Here is a 19,710-nt window from a genome sequence, read left to right on the forward strand (position 1 = left end):
TTGCGTTAAAAACGTTTGCAATTTTAAACATTTCATTTGTATATTTTAAACATCTCATCTTCAAAAACCCAGTCTTGAACATCTTGTGTGTATACTTACACAAATTCTGTTTGAAAATAAACACTTTTCAGTAGCAATTTTACATGCAGTTTTTAGAGTGTATAAAAAAATTGCGGAACGAACACTGAAGCAGCACTGACAGTAAAAAACGGCACTGTGCCGGACGGTCTGAGCAACTCTATTTGGGACTGCGGCAACGATATTATATTTTTCACTGTCACTGATAGGTATGGCACTGATATGTGTAGATAGACTTTTATTGTAAAAATCACCCATACAATTGATTTGAGGTCGATAAATAAACGCAAATCTAATTCCGATTGCAGGCATCGTTCCTATTCGCGCCGCCGCTATTATTCTCCGATTACGGGCCATTGCCTTGCACGCACTTGCTAATATATCAACTTCGCGAAAACAATATGCCAAATTCCCATGAAGCCCAAAAAATAGACATACATATGTACATCATTGATTTGCTGTTGTTTGTGCATGCCACTACAGCGTTGGAAAAATGGAATTCGGCGAGACAGAGGCAGGATTCCCATAAAAATCAGGGCTAAAGTACTTTACCATATCAATTCTAATTTGAACATAGTTATGCACATATGTATGCATGTATTCAAGTCTAACGCAATTGATTGAATGTTGATTTGTTGAAGTTGAGTTTTGTTTTGTGGAGAATTTGCATGAAGCGAAACAGACATTTCTTTGCTGTTATTTATCACGATCCAGAAAATCCATTCGCGGACCGCTAACCCTCTCTTCGGTGATTTGACAGCATCCACCCAACCGCTGACGTCATAAAATACTTTTGTTGACATTCACTGTTGCCAACTTGATGCTTTTCGCACTAAATTTAGTGGGTATTCAAAACGCAAAAATTTTTGAGTTTGGTGCTTGGTGTGTTTTTGGTGCTTTTGTTTTTAGTTTGAAGACACCATATTAGAAAATCTTTAAAAAATGGGAGCAAAATTTATAGCAATCGTAAGTGTGGTAAGCAACTTTACAAAAATTAAAAAAAAAAATCATGGCATAGTGACAATCATAAGCGACAACAAAATATATGGCAGCATCTTCAATCATGCCAGAAGAAATCGACCGTCGTGCGAGAAACATGGATTTTTATTAATTTGAATCGGCATCCTTACAATAAAATTATGTATGCATATAAAGTCCATAAAATACACCAATAAAAATTTGGTGCTTTTTCAAATTTAAAACTTGGCAATACTGCCTTTCGTTCGATGCTTCCTCTTTTTCTTGTTGAGTTCGTCTTGCTCTCTCATTCTGGTATTTGTTGACGTCGCGCCCAGTTGCTCTCAGCTCGATTGGTGCAATCTTGTATTCTTGGTTATTTATTCTGTATGCTACTACAGCGATTTAAAATAAGGTTTCTGCTGCGTAGCGCCAACTTTTTTTCACGAACTTCATCTTTATGAAATAAAGGAAAAGAAGAAGATCAATGTATGTATGTATGCCATACCAAGAAGCTTACAGTGAGCATACTGTGGTGAGCATGTGCCGATATCGCAGCAAGCCACAATCCAGAAAATAAAGGTCGCGCCATTCGCGGCCGCTAACCCTCTCTTTGTCGATTTGACAGCATCCACCCAATCGCTGACGTCATAAAATACTTTTGTTTACATTCACTGTTGCCAACTTGATGCTTTTCGCACCAAATTTAGTGGGTATTCGAAACGCGAAAATTTTGAGTTTGGTGCTTGGTGCATTTTTGGTGCTTTTGTTTTTAGTTTGAAGACACCAAATTAGAAACTCTTAAAAAAATGGAAGCAAAATTTATAGCAATCGTAAGTGTGGTAAGCAACTTTACAAAAGTTTTAACAAAATCATGGCACAGTGACATAAGCGACAACAAAATATGTGGCAGCACCTTCAATCATGCCAGAAGAAATCGACCGTCGTGCAAGAAACATTGATTTTTATTAATTTGAATCGGAATCCTTACAATAAAATTATGTATGTATATAAAGTCCATAAAATATACCAATAAAAATTTGGTGCTTTTTCAAATTCAAAACTTGGCAATACTGCGTTTTGTTCGATGCTTCCTCTTTTTCTTGTCGAGTTCGTCTTGCTCTCTCATTCTGGTATTTTTTGACGTCACGGCCAGTTGCTCTCAGCTCGATTGGCGCAATCTTGTATTCTATCATTCTTGGCAGCAAGCAACATTTTAAAGTAAAAAAAAAAAAAAAAAACAGTTGCCAAACGAAATACACGATGTACAGTGTTTGTTTGTTTTGAACGCAGCGCTGCTTATACATATATAAATTTCGCTTTGCGCGCAGCGCTGCTTGTACATAAATTTCGCTTTGCGCATGCCTGAAGCTGGCAAAGGTTCTTTTTTATTATTACCTTTTACCTTCCTTTTATTAGCTCGGGTTTAAGTATGTAATATTGATGCGCCTAAAAGATGCAGCGATTTCTATTCTCAAGTTACATACCCACGGTGGAGAGAATACAGAGGTGGCGCCGATGACGATACCGCTACTCGGCTCTCAGTGATTTTGACAGAATCAGCTGGTTTGGTGACGTCATAGTAGAGAAGACAGCAGTAGTGATGTGCTGAGTCAATACTTTTAAGTACCCAATACTCTCGATACTCGGTACCGAAACATTTAGGTTTCGAATAAAAGCGCACATAGGTCAAAAATATGGAAAAAACGCCTAACAAAACCCGAATGTAAGAGCCAATAGAGCTTTTTTACTGATTCAAATGAAAGATGTATATATGTCGGTTCGATGCCATAATACAGAGAAACCCTTACTTGTTTGAAGCATTTTTGTTCCAGCTGAATCGGACGATATCATTTTTGTAGGCCTGGGACAGATTCTGTAACCAGTTAACGACAATTTTCGAATCGGTATCGGTTTTGTCGACGTTTGATATCAAATATTTGTAAGTCAACAAGTGCGATATCGATCCGAAACTTGTCGCTAACTGGCTACAGAATCTCTCCCCTGAAAGGCTTCTTCATCCGTCAAAGTATTTTTCTTGAACCTTGGATCGACTAAGGTTAAAACTGATAAAATAATATTTTTCTGTGGCGATAAGTTCAAGTGTTTTAGCCGATATCATATAAATTAGTAATGAAAGTTTTTTCTAAACCTGAAATGCATATAATGGCGAGGGTTTAATGTAAATAATCGGTATCGGATACCGAAAAGGAAGTATAGGGTATCGAAATCTTTTTTAAGTATTGGGGACAATTCAGCACATCACTAGTCGCCCGCATTCTCGCCGCTCTCAGTTGTCAACTCTACGATGACGTCACGCTAAAATTACTCTCACGAATTCTGCTGCAATCGGCGCAATCTTGTATTCTATCATTCTTGTTACATACCTGATGCCAGTACGAATGGCAATTATAATAGGAAGGTTTTAGTTTTTTGAACTATAATTTTATTTATTTTGCGCTGTGCTAGATGAGTATAAAAAGAGAAGAGCATAGAGAGAAATATGTATGTGTTTTGTTGATGCTCTCTAAACTTAAAAGCGTTAAAGGCAAACGGACTAGCAATGCGGGGTATTGTTGATCAATTTAATACTTTAATTAAACATACTCGTTATTAAAATTTCTTTTTAAAAATACCACTGTGTTTTACTGTGGTAGAAATATGTCATTTTAAAACTTGAATCATAGAAATCGACCCAGTACATCGGCTGTTTTGCTCTCACGTTTTGCTGGGCTTTAATTATACCCGAGCGCACTTGTGCACAAGGGTATATTAATTTTGTTCACATAACGGTTGTTTGTAACAGCCAAAACGAATCGAGATAGATATAGACAAATGTATACATAAATGATCAGGATGAAAAAAGAAATCGATTAAGCCATGTCTGTCTGTCCGTCTGTCCGTGTACACGATAACTCGAGCAAAAATTGAGATATCTCAACGAAATTTGGTATGTAGGTTTCCCTTAATCCAAGGTAGGTTGGTATTGAAAATGGGCGAAATCGGACTGTAACCACGCCCACTTCCCATATAACGGTAATTTCCAGAAATACGAAAACTGCGATATTTTAGTAACTACTGAAGATAATTCACTCAAAATTGATATTTACAATACCTTTTAGACGAAAAATACGAATATTATACATTTTTGGAAAATGGGCGTAGCCACGCCCACTTATGGTTACATGTGTATATCTTCGTAACCGCTGCACCAATTTCTTCCAAACTTGGCACAGTTGTTGGCCTTCGCACAGCATACCAAATGGCCGAAAATTTTTAAAATCGGACAATAACGACGCCCACATCCCATATAACGGCAATTTTCGGAAATACGAAAACTGTGATATTTTAGTAACTACTGAAGATTATTCACTTAAAATTGAAATTTACAACAATTTTTAGACGAAAAATAAGAATGTTATAAATTTTTCGAAAATGGGCGTAGCCACGCCCACTTATGGCTACATGTGTATATCTTGGTAACCGCTGCCCCAATTTCTTCCAAACTTGGCACAGTTGTTGGCCTTGGTACACCATACCAAATGGCCGAAAATCTTTTAATTCTGACAATAACCACGCCGACATCCCATACGACGGTAATTTAGAGAAATACAAAATCTTCGATAAATCAGTAAATATTGAAGCTAATTTATTCAAAATTGATGCTTGCAAAAATTCTTTACCAAGAAAAACTTTTATGGTACAATTTTGGAAAATGGGCGGGGCACCGCCCACTTATGATTACATATATGTATATCGGTAACCGTTCTACCAATTTGTACCAAACTCGGTGTGGTTATTGTGCTTGCCACATTGAAATCGGACTAAAATTACGGCCGGTTTTCATATAACGGTAAATTTCAGAAATGCTCGAAACTTCAATATTTCGAAATTGAAGGACGCCAATTTACCAAAATTGATACACCCCGGCTTAACATCTAGCGGTAGGTTTCGGAAAGGTGAAGAAACATATATTTAATACTTGCGCCGGGTATTTAATGTTCGGCTCCGCCCGAACTTAGACTTTCTTAATTGTTTTATATATAGTACAGATAACAAGAATACATATATAGCATTCTGTGGAAACATACCCAATTTGCCAAACGACGCACATAGGGGTATTTGTACGATTTAGGCGGCCAAAAACCAATTTGACAAAACTTAAAAGAAAACTTAAAAAATTAGTCACTTTCGGTAGAGAACATTCCAAATAATATTTCCCAGTCCCCCTCACTTTTCTAACTTGCTAATCGAACGCTCACTGTTGACCGGAAACAGAATATTCTAACGCTGCTTATAAATAAATTTTCGCTCTCTAGAAAGATCGTGACGGTTTTAAGTTAATATTTTGATTACTGCATCATATTATTAAAAAGTAGTGATGGATCCGCATACAGTCGGTAATAATGCATTTAAGGCAAATTTTTTTTTTATAATTTCATTAAGCAAACGTTCAATTTAAATGTAACGAAAATAGCGGTTTTCAGCGAGTATTTTTTTTGTTAATTTTTGTGAATATTAAGGAATTTGTTGTATCTCCGGAAGAGATCGCGTTATTATTCTTTGTTCAATTGAAAGCTTAGAAATTTGGCTAATATAGTGTGAAAAGACTGCCCGCAGAAAATGGTAGATAAGTGGTATTTCTTAACTTAGAAAATGTATTAAGGAAAAATCTAAAAACGCAACTAGTATACAGTAACACTACTTTAGATCTGTTTTAACACTAAAATAAACTTTTTAGATGAATTTGAGGCCGCTGAACTAGAATATGAATCCATTTAATGTAAAAGTAAATAGTTTTCGAAATATTAGCCAAGGCCATGTTTTCTAGGACCTTCCGGTCCTGTTGCTAGAAATCTGCGGGATTGTAAGGCGAACTCAACTGTGTTATATATATCGCAATAAACACTTGTTTTCCTTTACATTGGTGTTATATAAGTGATGATTAAAGAAATAGTTTTGGGTATACAAGCGTTTAAATTTAGATAAATGTCAATTTAGATAAATCTACGATATTTCAGCAAATATTGTATCCAAATTGTTAAAAATTAGTATGTAAAGTAAAATTTTGGAACAAAATAGGATCATTATTAAATTTTTAGAAAATGTGTGTGGCCCCGCCACTTATGATGAAATGCTGTATCTCAGTATCCGCTTCACTAATCCGCACCAAACTCGGTATGATCTTTGCTTAGGCTATATCTAGCATAACTGCCAAAAATTCTTGTAATCGGGCGATAATCACGGCCCCTTCCCATAATTTACAGAAACGCGAAAACTGCGATAAATCAATAACTACTGAAGCTAATTCACTCTAAATCGATTCTTGGAATAACCTATTAGCATTAAATAAAATTATTATAACTTTTGGATAATGGGCGTGGCGCCGTGCACTTTTGACCACAAATGTATATCTCGGTAACCGATTTATTAATTTGTACCAAACTCGGTGCACTTGGTATGGAAAAGCAATGCGTTGAAAATACGAAAACTCCGATCAAAAATAGTTGGTTGACTTTTTTCTGTTTCCATCCTTCACGGTCTTTAATGGCTCCTCCACACGCGCTTAGTTTCTGGGCAAGATGGTTCCACTGCTCCAGAAAACGTTGCACCCGGTGTCATTCACGAATTTAAAAAAAGGGAACTTAAACGATTTCATTTACGAGAAAATATTTTCCATACCTGTCATGAGCAAATTCCCTGTGTTCTTCCAAATATTGAACAAGCCTATATTTTTACTCATTTGCACCCATCTACTGTTGCAGTTTTCCATTTTTAATATGAATTTCTACCATTTTTATTTAATGGAGTATTTTAAACAAACAACTATCTAAATATTACCTGTTTTTTGTTGATTTACTGTTTTAGCAACGAATATTTGTCGTCGTCAAATTTGCAGGCTTTTAAGCGAAAAAGAAGTATTTTTAGCGATGGAAAAAATGCTGGAATCGCCATTTTAGCTGTTTGAGCTGTCAAAAACAGTTCACTCACTTTATCCGGGTTCATTTTGTTTATCGCTAAAATTTGTCAAAAAATGAGCCAAAACTGGCGATTTTTAGAGTTGCATTTTCATGATACAATCGCGAAAATCGCTGAAAATTGCTAAAATTCATTTAGCACTTTTTGGCGTTGGAGTTTTAGCGATAGCGAATGTTGGAATCCGGGTGCAGGTCTCCATTTTCTACTAAATGTGTCTTAACATCGGTCAAATTTCTCTTTTAACTTTGTCCCCTAACATATCACCTTCAAAATGGCATCAAACCAATCACACCAATCTGTACCCAATGTAGATGGCGCGGCAAGATGAATACTGAGTTGTCAAACTACGAAATGACAGCTGATGTTAAGACAGCGATGGTAAAAAATTCGGCAAGACAGATATGGTTTAACAGTGGAAATTTTCATACTCCACCTGACATTTCTGTCACACCACAGCTTTTTTAACAGAATAGTAGAAGGGGGAGTCGTGGGGTAAGCTCTAAGACCATAGTACAGTAAATTAAAATTTTTGTAACGATGCTAGAACACTTTTCAGGCTTATATATTTAATACCAAATTATTTCATGAACAAATTTTTGCGTAGAACGCTGAAACCATGTCGCAAACGGTCTGCAATGGCCTTTCAATATCCGGTTAACACAAACCGGAGGCAAACGCTTCGGTTAAATACATTGACTGGTTTATCGATCCCATGTTTAATGCATGATGTCGAAGATGTCGATAATGATCTTTAACTGGGAGGTAGTGATAACCACACATTGAAAAAACGGCGCCTATGCAGCGTTTTTGTTGCATTTAAAATGCAACATTAAGCGCTTTCAAACATATGTTTTTCGAAGAGTGTTCATGCTATCGCATTTAGCAAATGTACATTTACGCGAGTTCCAAATCGTATGCTTTTGACAAACAGCCGTGTTCCAGACGCTTAGTCAGATCCGTATCTATCACGATCAATCCTCACGGAGAAGATAATGTGCGAAAAACCCTACTGAAAAGGAAAAAATAATTTGTAAAGAAAAAATTCAATACAAATATATGAATTGTTTTAACCATTACCAAAAATTTGTTTGTGAATATATTCAATTGCCGGTGCTGTCAATTAAAATTTCCTCACTTAAATACGAAACAAAACAAACAGAGTTGACCACAAGTTGATCCAGATTTCTATCAGCATCACATCGATGTTGAATTTGAGTAACTTTTCTTTATCCAAATAATGTAAAATAATAAATGAGATCTCGATCGGCGATCACTGAAACGCAGCTAGCCACTGTATACGCGAAAAAGAAATGTTGCCACTTTTTCCATTAAACCATGTTCGAATTGTGGGAATTTTTGTCAGACTAAAAAGAATCGGATGTTGGTATAACACTGAGTGAAGCGATGCGGAAATTGCCTACGGCAGATATTTGAGCACTTATGTCTTTTCAATGCTACAGGGTAGTACGCCACCATTACCTTTGATAAAGAGATTCTAGAGAGAGAGAGTTCACTGAGGGGGAATGCTGGTTTAATTCCAGCACTGAGCCCGCACTCGTACATTGTCGAATCTTCACTGATGGCTCCAAAACTGACTCAGAGTCAGGATCTGGAGTATTTTTCGAAGTTAATGTGGATAAGCTTCACTCTTTCTCTTGGGGAATATGCTTCGGTCTTCCAGGCTGAGGTATTTGCAATTCCCAAAGCCATAGACTTCGTGGTGGAGAGGAAGGAGTTTACGTGTCTACAGGTACAGCCAAACTACACTTAAAGAATTGGCCAGCCCTCTATCGAAGTACTTCCAAACTAGTTCGGCAATGCTAGTGGCGACTAAATTATGTTGGTAAAGATAACGAGCTTGCTTTACTCTGGGTACCGGGCAACTCGGGAGTGCCTGGAAATGAGACATCTGACCCTTTGGCCACAGTTGGGTTAGACCAGGTATTCTTCGATCCGCAGCCAGTTATAGCACTCCCCAATTCGACCATCGAAGCCACCATCAGAGGCCTGGTGGATACTTCGCTGAGCAATGACTGGGAGCCATTGATTGGATGCAGGTGGGCAAAACTCATGTTGCCTTCAATCTCAGAAGGTCTATCTAGTTTTTTCCTGATAGGCGTAAATGACCACTCCATTTGCCCATACTGCTTTGAAGAGGATAAGACGGTGGAACATTTTTTGAGCTCCTTGCTTGCTTGTTTGTTTATCATCGATTTGTCTAGATTCGGGTTTTTCTATTTTGCCAGTTTCTGAATTTGAAGTTTGGCGCAAAAGCTTAGCAGTTTTGTTGTTTCAAGTTTTGTGTTTTAAAAATGCGAATGACTCATTTTTATCGCAGCGATAAATATAAAAATGATGCCATCAACACAAATAAACTATTTGACAAATACATCACAATGTGATTCGGCGTAGCCAGAATGAAATTTAGGGGGGGGGCTCGACCCTATTAAGCTGGCATTTCAGGGTACTATTTTATATATATATACGGAAAATTTGAAAGTTAGGGGGGGGCGGGGATGCTCGAGAACCCCCCCCTGCCCCTACCTGGCTACGCCCATGCATCACATACAAACTCTTAAAAAATATAACTCCTCAGTGCGAAATAGTTCTTTCATGGCTTTACGAGCTCTGTTTTTTATAACTTGCAAGTGTGTAATCACACAAGAAAATATTTTATTATTATTTTTACAACTCCGAATTTAGTTTTTGAACCCACCCGCGATGCAAAATTACATCGTTTGATTTAATCTTCATATTTTTTGATGAGCTTTGGGAATATATTAGAAATGAGCATGAGAAATGGGTCCACCGAAACCAGTAAAGTTTTGAAAGGGGTCTACGATAAAAATAAGTTTGGGAACCTCTGATTTAGATTCTTAATGCAGAAATGGTGTTGCATTTAGGTGACGATTTTTGTATGGATAAATGTACATTTAGAGTAGCATTTAGAGCTAAATGCGCTAAATGTGCTTTTACGCGTTAGCAAAAACAGCCCATTAGGGTAGTTTTCGCCATCTCTAGTTAACACTAATGTGCAGTTAAACATCGTTATTGACGTTACCTACTCTATTATATGCATGGCAGTAGCGCTCTATGAGCAGACATGCCATACGGAGTTATACCGCGCGGTACCATACCGCTGCTGCTTAAGCAAGACTTTATAATGAAAACAGCTCCTATAAAGGTTTAATTTTGTTGCTGTAAATAGAAAAGTTCTTCAAATCTAATGTCTATTTTAAACAGAAGTATTTTCACCTAAGCTAAGAGCCGGTTGTTCAAGGTCTGGTTATCACCAGTACATCATTATCGACGATTTCGACGTCATGCATATAACATATGATATATTGTATCATTCTTGGGATAGTTCAGCTCGAAAAAGCAGATAATCTGGTCATAAGTGTGTCACTAAACAAAAAGAGATATACAATATTGTGACATTTATAAGTGCAGCAGTCTACCGGATATCCGAATCCGGCTCTTATATTTTACATGGTATCCGGAATCCGGTTATCCGGCAGAATCTCAATCCGGCACATCCCTAATAATAACTAAGCGGGATTATGCACCATTTAGCGGTTTCCTGCTGTATATGCATATTCAAATGTATGTATGTAAAAATTTATATGTACATGTATATGTACCCTGTGGGGAAAATCTCTAGTTCTGAACTAGCGCGCTTCTAGTACATTTAGACCCAGTACTGGTTCGCGATAAATCTCTTTTGCATGCAAACAACTGGCGAATTTAACATGGCGATGTCCTAGGAAGTGTCAATTGCCCCCGCTGCATCCCTTTTTCGATAGTTCCGAACTAGTCCTAAATTCTACAGTTCCGAACCAGTTCTAAAATCGACAGACGAAAGAAACAAGTATGTATTATGGAACTAGAAATTTGATTCACTAGCCCGCGGTTTCCTTGCAGGGTATGTATGTATTCGAATGTTTTGCATTTAGGTACACAATCAAAAAATCAATTACGTATTGACTTAGCATAAAAATGCTATAATAAGGGTGTCCCACACGGTGCAGCGAACAAAGGTGGCGCCGTCAGTGGTACCGCTACTTTGGTTTTGCCGATTTTGACAGTTGTGGTAACTTGTAAATAAACCTTTGTTTACAAATCAGCGACAAAGAGAATTTTAAATATAAGTGGAAAATCAGTTTAAATTGTGTTAATTTGCAATTTGTGAGTGCTTTTTGAGTTGAAGACGGTTTAAAAACTAATAGAATGAAGTGCCTTGTGCTAAATTTCGACAGCCGTCAAGATGCGAGATGCGTAGATGCAACTGTAGCGCTGCGACGAATCGCTGCATTTTGTATACATAGGGCGCGGTAAAGCCGTTCTCGAAATGTATCTATATTATTATATTGCCAGCATTTCGTCACAATCACTTCGCTTCTGCTCCAAGAATCCTCCTTTAGCAAGTTAACTAAATAATCCCGCTGGGATCCTGCCGCAGTTTGCTGCATCAGCCTTAATTGCAATGCAATGGAGTGCACTAAAATGTTTGCTGCAGAAGCTTCGATTGCAAAGCAATCGAGTGCACTAACGTTCACTATTCTCTAATAGATTATGTGAAAATGCAATATTTTCGCATTTAGCAAAATTAAAACACGTTTTTCGCTGTAAAGTGAACCGTTTAAGCAGTTTCAATTCGTTCTTCTTTTCGCTCTATTCTTTGTTTACTTGTGGTACACAAATGTCAACGGCCAGGACGGCGCAATCTTGTATTCTATCATTCTTGGGTGTCCCATAATTGAGGCTCATTTGCACACTGTACTATTCCAGACATAACCCTAACCTATGTACTTTATGATTAAATAACTAAAAGGAAAATGAAATTGTAAAAACATCTTTCCTTTCCATTTATTTAAAATCTTACGTAAATTATGGACCACCGTTTAAGGCTATAAGCAGTGTGGTACAACTACGAAATTTCAGCATAAAACCGTTATTAACTCTTTCATATTTTCAGATATTACGAAACGGGATCCATTAAGCCACGGGCGATAGGTGGCTCAAAACCACGTGTCGCCACAACACCTGTCGTACAAAAAATAGCTGATTACAAGCGGGAATGTCCGAGCATTTTCGCATGGGAGATTCGAGATCGATTATTGTCGGAGCAAGTTTGCAATAGCGATAATATACCAAGTGTAAGTATAGTGTATGTATGGGTGAGTGTGTGCGCGTCAATAGCTACCTTGCAGGGAAAGCTACCAGTTTTTTTTTATATTTTTTATTTAGTCTACAGAAAAATGTTTTCATTACAGACAATTGAGATAAAAAGATTTAGATATTTAAGTATGTATGATACATTACAGAGTGAAATAATTATAAATATTAACTTGTAAAGATAATAATGATATACAATAGCAATTTGGGTAGCTGGCGAGGCCTTGTCTCCAGTCTACTTTTGTGTGCGGCGGGCGGAAAGACCTAGTTTCCGCTCCGCGCTGTTTACAGGCCGTTGATCATGGTCGGAAAGGCCGAGCTTCCGATCCATGTTCCCGTAGTCATTACTTTGTAAGTGAGGCAGGCGGAAAGTCCTAGTTTCCGCTCCGCGCTATAGACGGACTGTTGGGCGAGGTCGGAAAGGCCGAGTTTCCGATCCCTGCTCGTATTGTCCTACGCGGTCGCGGAAATATACGAAGCCGTTACAATTGTATTAAGCAGTCATAGATGTTGTGTAATTTTTTCGTTCACGGTATTAATTTATTTAGTTAAATTGTTAAGCAAAGTTTTCTTTATTACAAAAAGGGATTCAGATTTGTCGAAGCAATCATAATGCTTGTTAAAATCTTGGCATAAACACCGAAAAGCATCATGCATTTCAAAGTTTGATTTACAAATACTCAACACAATAGGTTTAAAATGTCTCGTGGATCTTGTGGGAATACAAAAATTTATCTCACTCAGTAAAAGGGGACTACTGATCCCGTTCATTAATTTAATTAAAAAACGAACACCAAGCATCTCTCTACGACTCTGAAGCGTCGGTAAATCTATAAGCTTCAGGCGATCCTTGTAGGGTGGGAGATTTTTAGACGAGTCCCAACATAAATTTTTGAGGGCAAATAACAGGAACTGTTTCTACACTGATTCGAGCCTGTCACTATGAATTTGATAACTAGGATTCCATACTATAGATGCATACTCCAAAATAGGTCTAACTAGAGAGGTAAAGAGAACTTTAGTGACATAAGGATCGTTGAACTCCTTGGCCCAGCGCTTAAGAAAAGCCAACAATCCTCTAGCCCTAATCACGCAGGAATTTATGTGAGACTTGAATTCTAGTTTCGGATCCATAGTTACACCTAGGTCAATGAAATTGGTCGCTTGCTCAACATTGTGGTCAGATATCATATACGAATTTGGGTAGAACGATTTTCTAGAGAAAGTAATGATTTTACACTTTTTCAAATTGAGTGACATGGAAAATGCAGGTTAGGTCAGCGTGCAAATGCTCCCTATCTTCTGCAGTACTAATGTACTTAAAGAGCTTAACATCATCAGCGTACATTAAGCGTTTCGAGTAATTCAACACCTTAGGAAGGAAAAAAATTCTGAATAAAAACTTGAAAAAAGCTGAAACTTTGCAGATTTTTTATAATTTTTGCACAAAGTTTGAACTGTGGATTTATATTGTGTTAGTGATATAATGAGCTATGCAAAAATAATAAACAAAAGAAAAACAGCCAATATCGATCAAAATGTTGATGACTTAATCAGCTGATCACAAGTGTATGTATAAAAGGATTTTTATATTAACGATCTCAAACGAGTTTAAAATAGTGGTATTCACCAAATTGTTGTCAATGTCGTTGCTTGAGCTCATCTGCTGTTTTGCCAGAGTGCCAGGGCACTTGCTGACTTTGGTGAATACCACTAATGAATCTTAAATGTGCTCTGTCGAAATGACATTTTAATATACCTTACGTACATATGTACCTTTGTATATAATAAAAGTTTAATAAGAACAATTCTGCGTGCGTACATGGAAAAGAAGTTTTTGGGTAGGAAATGACGTTTTTTCAGACCAAGAGGGACGTTTTCTCATGCCAAAAACATGGCAACACTGCTGTGAATAACTCAGTGAGAGGGGAGACAGACCAGTATGTTTGCATGTATGTATTTATAAAATATAAAAAAAAAAATATTATTGGTTCAAAAATGGTGGGTAGGCACTGTGGCCAATGGTAAAGTTCGTTTACCAGCTCTGCACGGATGTAAGCCATGCAGAGTCCGCAAAATGCTCCGGAAGCAGTGTCCGGAGGATGCACCAGACTAGGCTGAGCATACTTTGAAGTGCTATCTAATCAAAACTTTAGAAAGTTCAATTACATGCAGCAGTACATAGCATGTATTTAGGCGCCTGGTGTTAGCAGACACGCCTAAACACCCTGCCTGACATGAAAATTTTCTCCGCGATAAGGCTAGTAGCCATTTCTAACAGATTTTGAGTCGTTTAGTCTAAAATGGAAGCATATGTATATTAGACTACATCACCAAAAAAAGTTGCGGTTTTTCTGCCGGGATTACAATATCTATTATATTCTAAGACGTCCACCAACATATTTCGGAAAAATGTGAAGATTTAAGCGAGCTGGACCGATTTGAAAATACCTCCAAAAATTAAGTTTTTTATGAATAAAAATAGTTTCTTAAAATACTTTTTGAAAAAAGTCCCCTCAGATGACAAAACAGATTAGGCTTAAAAAATCTGCATAAACATTTTTAAAAATCTTTTCAACGGATTCGTAATAATGAGATATTTGATGCTGGTTTTTTACTTTTTCCAAAGATTGATTTACGAAAAACTTGAATAACTGGGCCAAAACTATTCTGGATATACTTATGGGATCTTGGTAGAAAGATATTTTCCCACTGTTATTTATGTGCAAAAAAAGTCATTCGTGTCCCAAATTTTTTTTTCACATACCAACACATCTTACTTAATTCAACTTAGAATGATGTTTGTTCATCCTACCTCTCTCTTTCATACTTTGAATGAGCTTATTAGCAAATAAATAAAAAGTTTGAGAAAATACCTTTCCAATGATACCTCCCGCGTCTAAATCGGAAGAGTTTAGGTTCAGTTATTCAAGTTTCTCTCATACCAATCTTTGAAAAAAGTTAAAAAATAGCATCAAAAATCTCGTTATTACGGTTCCGTTCAGAGTTTTATTTTATTTCTTTTAAATATTTTTATGGACATTTCTTAAGCTTAAACCGTTTTGTCATTTGAGGGGATTTTTTCGAAAAACATCTTTATCATCCATTTTTGGAGGTATTTTCAAATCGGTCCAGTTCGCTTAAATCTTAATATTTTCCGAAATATTTTCGTGAACGTCTTAAAATATAATAGATTTTATAATTCCAATGGAAAAACAGTAACGATTTTTTTTATGGGGAGTGATGCAGTCTAATGTATATATTTGAATTTTAAGAAAACAAGGCAAATAGTAAAATCGGCTAAAAAGAGCTAATTTTTTTGCAAAACAGCTAACAAACTGGCTGCCGGCTAATCCGAAATTTCTCCGGCTGTTTGCTATCGCAACCGGCTAAATATAACCGGAAAACGGCTAAAATGGCGACACTGGTTGTGAACCAGAATGCTACCAGTTTGCGTTTCAGCCCAACTAGTTCACGTTGTATCCTTTTTTAATGTTAGCGACTGGAATTTTTAACATGGCGGTGTCATAGGAGATGCCAATTGTCCGCTCCTGCATCAGCACGCTACCAGTAGAAATACTAGTAGCATCATACCAGTTGACGGGATAGACTGCCTATTCATTCCCCGTGAAAATCATAAGTATGTCATTCGCGGCGCTGCAACAGTGGCAATGGTCGACAGAGTAAAGCTTTAGCACGCCAAATCAAGAGATCCGAGTTCGAATCTCAGTAAGCGAATCTTTTTTATATTTATTTTTATTTATTTTTTATTTATATCTCTTGTAATTTTTAATCTTATTGTTTTAAAAAGAACAACAAATTATTTGTTTTAATTTTTTATGGTATTTGAGTATTTATAGGTAATTTACATGATTCAACTTTCACAGGCGATTAGTTGTACCAAAAGTTGAACGAAAGTAGGCAGCCGACCAACTTCATTGAAAGCGATTAATTGAAAGGCCGTTTACACCAGGCGATTGTTGCTTTCACCTAAAAATTGCCTGTAAATTCCCTATTAGGTTTTTTCCAAATGAAATTAAATTTATGTACAATTTTTATTTTATATTTAAATTTAAATAATTATTTAAATTAATTTACTTACTTTACTTTAACAACCTCCACGCGCACTCGAACCTGAGATCTCAGAACCAGAATCGGTAGTCTTCTCTCGGCGCCACAGCCGACATTTGTAATGAAAGCAATTAACCGCATTTTAGTTTTGGTTGTGGATATGCAAAGACAGATGTCACTGATCGCATAAGTTGTTCGAAATTGCCGAAGTAGTAGGCCGTCGCTTTAGCGCATACTAGTTAACGAACTAGTATTTATACTGCCTGGTTTGGAATTTCACTGCGGAGGACAGTAGTGCGATTCACTAACTTTTAACAATGCGAATTGTCGAGTTGTCAGCTAACAATTTTTGTTGTTTGCAGTAACGATTGTGCGATTCACTAACTGTGCTGCCGCTACTGTGCACAAATCCGTTGCCTATACCAAGGCGCTCGTGTGTGCACAAAGTTGACAAGTATTTTATATGGCAAAAAAAGCGCTACACCATCCGCAAAAAAATATAAAAAATCAACGGTAACTTTTAGCGACTTGAAACTTGCACTTTATCAGACTAAAAGTGAACGGGCTACAAAACTGTATACCCGAAAGTCTTATAAAGGTCCTGAATAAAAAGTTCGAAATATTTATGAAAATATTTTTAAGTTTGATTTATTTTTGGGAATTTTGTGCAAGCTTTGAAACTTTTATTTATGTGGTTTCTGTTATATAGTAGACGGAACTATTAAAAATAAAATTATTGAAAATAAATAAATACACATAAGTAGCAAACAATATAATTTTGAATTTTTCTGCCATATTTTGCTCGCAGCTGTAAATAAAAAGTTAACAAAAAACATTCAACATGAAAAATATTGTTAATACTAGCGGTACCCCGGTGTGCTTCTCTACACCAAATATTGAAAAATATTGAAAAATTAATAAAAAATCCTGCTCGCCGTACTTCCTTTTGCTGGAAGTGCTCCTCAACATTTTGCGATCTTCTTTGCGATAACATCATGTTCGCAAGACGCGTACGTCGGCCTATATTTGAACGACTGGATCGTGGCATTTTATTCAATAGCGAACGAAAAACTCAATGCATAGGAACGAATTCGATAAATCGTATGGTAAACGCACAAATGAAATTCACAATCGACAGTAAAAGAGCACTTGAAAAAACTTCATTCGAAGCCAAAGAACACAACACAGCCACAATTTTCCACAATGGTTTTGTTCACTATAAATCAATGAGGAGAAATACCTGCATGGAAAATTTCCAGTGTACTCAAACTTTTCATACGAAACGCTGCAACAAATTTGTGCAAAAATATTGAAATTGACGAAATAATAAAATGAAATATGAATTAAGAACTATATTAAACACACGTGTTGATTCTCCAAAGTCCAAAATAAAAAGACCAAGGTACACCACCTTTTCGATAATACGATGAAATGACAGATATGTTGTGTTGTGGTGACTTTCATTCCATTGGCTCTACAAAATCCCTATTGAAAAACTTGCAGCCATGTTTATACTTGACTTAATTTATTCGAAGAAAATATAAACACAGCACATTATAGCAACAATTTTTCACTATGTTTTCGATTTTTCATGTATCTGCTGTTGTACCATATACGTGGTTCATGTGACAGACATAAACTGTCATATATCATGAACCGCTGGACCGACTTCGGGCCCACTTCACATAACCCATCTGCATGATATTCTGAATTACCGTTTAAATTTGGTAGAATTCGTGCACTTATTTTTTTATTTAAGATGGGAGGTGCCACGCCCCCTTTCCCAATACCGCACATTTTTCTCCATGAGTATGGAATTATTTCATATGTCTCTATACCAATTCAAAGTAATCTACTACAAATATTTCAAGAGATATACCAGATGAAAATTTTTGTTAGTATGGGTGGTGCCACGCCCCCATTTCCGAATTCGGGGAAACTTAACACAAACCATCTGCATAATAGCCCGACTATGCCGTAAAAATTTGGTTGAAATCTTGTACTTATTTTTTATATATAAGATGGGAGGTGCCATGCCCTCTTTTCCAATACCGCCCATTTTTCTCCATGAGTATGGAATTATTTGATATACCTCTATACCAACTTGCAGTACTCTACCACAAATATTTCAAGAGATATACAACATACAAATTTTAGTTAGTTAGTTAGTATGGGAGGTGCCACACCCCCTTTTAAGAATTCGGACAAACTTCACATAAACCATCTGCATGATAGCCTGAATATGCCGTAAAAATTTGGTTGAATCCGGTGAAGCCGTTCTCAAGTTATAAGCTCACACCAAAAACGTGCACTTATTTTTATATATAAGATTTAAAAAGAATCACTGTATGCCTATTTTGTACATATGTAAAGAAATATGTATTTAAATTTGCACATACATATATGATATTTATACTTTTAACAAACGATGTACATACACGTATTAAAATGAAAACTTTAATTATTCAATTCCTTTAAATTCAAGGCATATTTAGTTCCTGTAAGATTAAAAAAATAGACTTATCACCCTTTAACTTCCAGTTTTCTATATTTGCTTTACGCCCTATTGGAAAATTATAACCGAAATCCATATAGACAAGTTTTAACAAACTCCTTTTTTTTGCTATTTAATTTATATAACTTGTTTTTAATAGTGTATTCTGTGTGTGTGTATTATTTAAACAAAGTTCAACAAATTTTCGTAAAACTTCAAGTTTTTAATAAGAATAATAAAAAAATGATGTATGCAGTTTTGTAGCCCATTAAATTTTAATACAACAAAGGGCAAGTTTGATGCTGAAAATCCTTTGATCTTAGATTTTTTTTTTGCTAGCGGTGCTGTGCATTTGTACGAAAAAATTGTAGAACGTACCTTTTACGTTTTATTAAAAACACCAATCTAGACGTCGCCAAATTAGCGGCCTTTGTTATGGTTAGCGACAACAGCCGATTTGTTAGGAAAATATTTACCGAATAGCTAAATAGTTAAAATTGTCGTTTAGCTGACTTACACACACAGAGCGTAATCTTCCGGTGAAATTACGTAGTATAGTTTTAGGCACTGGTACGCGAACTCTTTGGTAAGATAAAATACTGGAAATTAGTTTGAATGACTCAGCAGTTAACCTTATGTTCTGTATGAATTTCTGTAGAGCACTTATCGGGTGTATGGTTTGTACTTGAGCTAAATGCTTAAATTAAATAAGACACCGATCTCTTTCCGACTATGCTCCTAATTTGTGACACAATGGGCGCGTTCATAAGAATTACAGAGCTATTGCCTAAACGTTTACTGTTTCTCCTAGAAACGCACAGTTGAGCAGTTCCGCTCATTTCAATAGTTGGCAACTTTCCGCAATTTTTTCTATCGTTCAACTTTTTCGCATCCTGACCTTGACATTACACGTATCAAGAACTTGCTTTCAAGTTTCTATACAAGTTCTTGATACG

The 19,710-nt window shown here is 36.4% G+C and overlaps 1 protein-coding gene across 1 annotated transcript in view; it reads left to right on the plus strand.

Annotated features, from left to right (window-relative positions):
- LOC118745547 (paired box protein Pax-6) overlaps nt 1-19,710 on the plus strand; it is a 484,830-nt gene that overhangs the window by 76,337 nt on the left and 388,783 nt on the right. Inside the window, exon 2 of the mRNA XM_036479010.1 lies at nt 11,990-12,170. Coding sequence (XP_036334903.1) covers nt 11,990-12,170 — 181 coding nt within the window. The remainder of the gene's footprint in view (nt 1-11,989; nt 12,171-19,710) is intronic.

Source organism: Rhagoletis pomonella, unplaced genomic scaffold, assembly GCF_013731165.1.
Source record: "Rhagoletis pomonella isolate Grant_MI unplaced genomic scaffold, Rhpom_1.0 Rhpom_scaffold_00009, whole genome shotgun sequence".
In the NCBI taxonomy this organism is placed as follows: Eukaryota; Metazoa; Arthropoda; class Insecta; order Diptera; family Tephritidae; genus Rhagoletis; species Rhagoletis pomonella.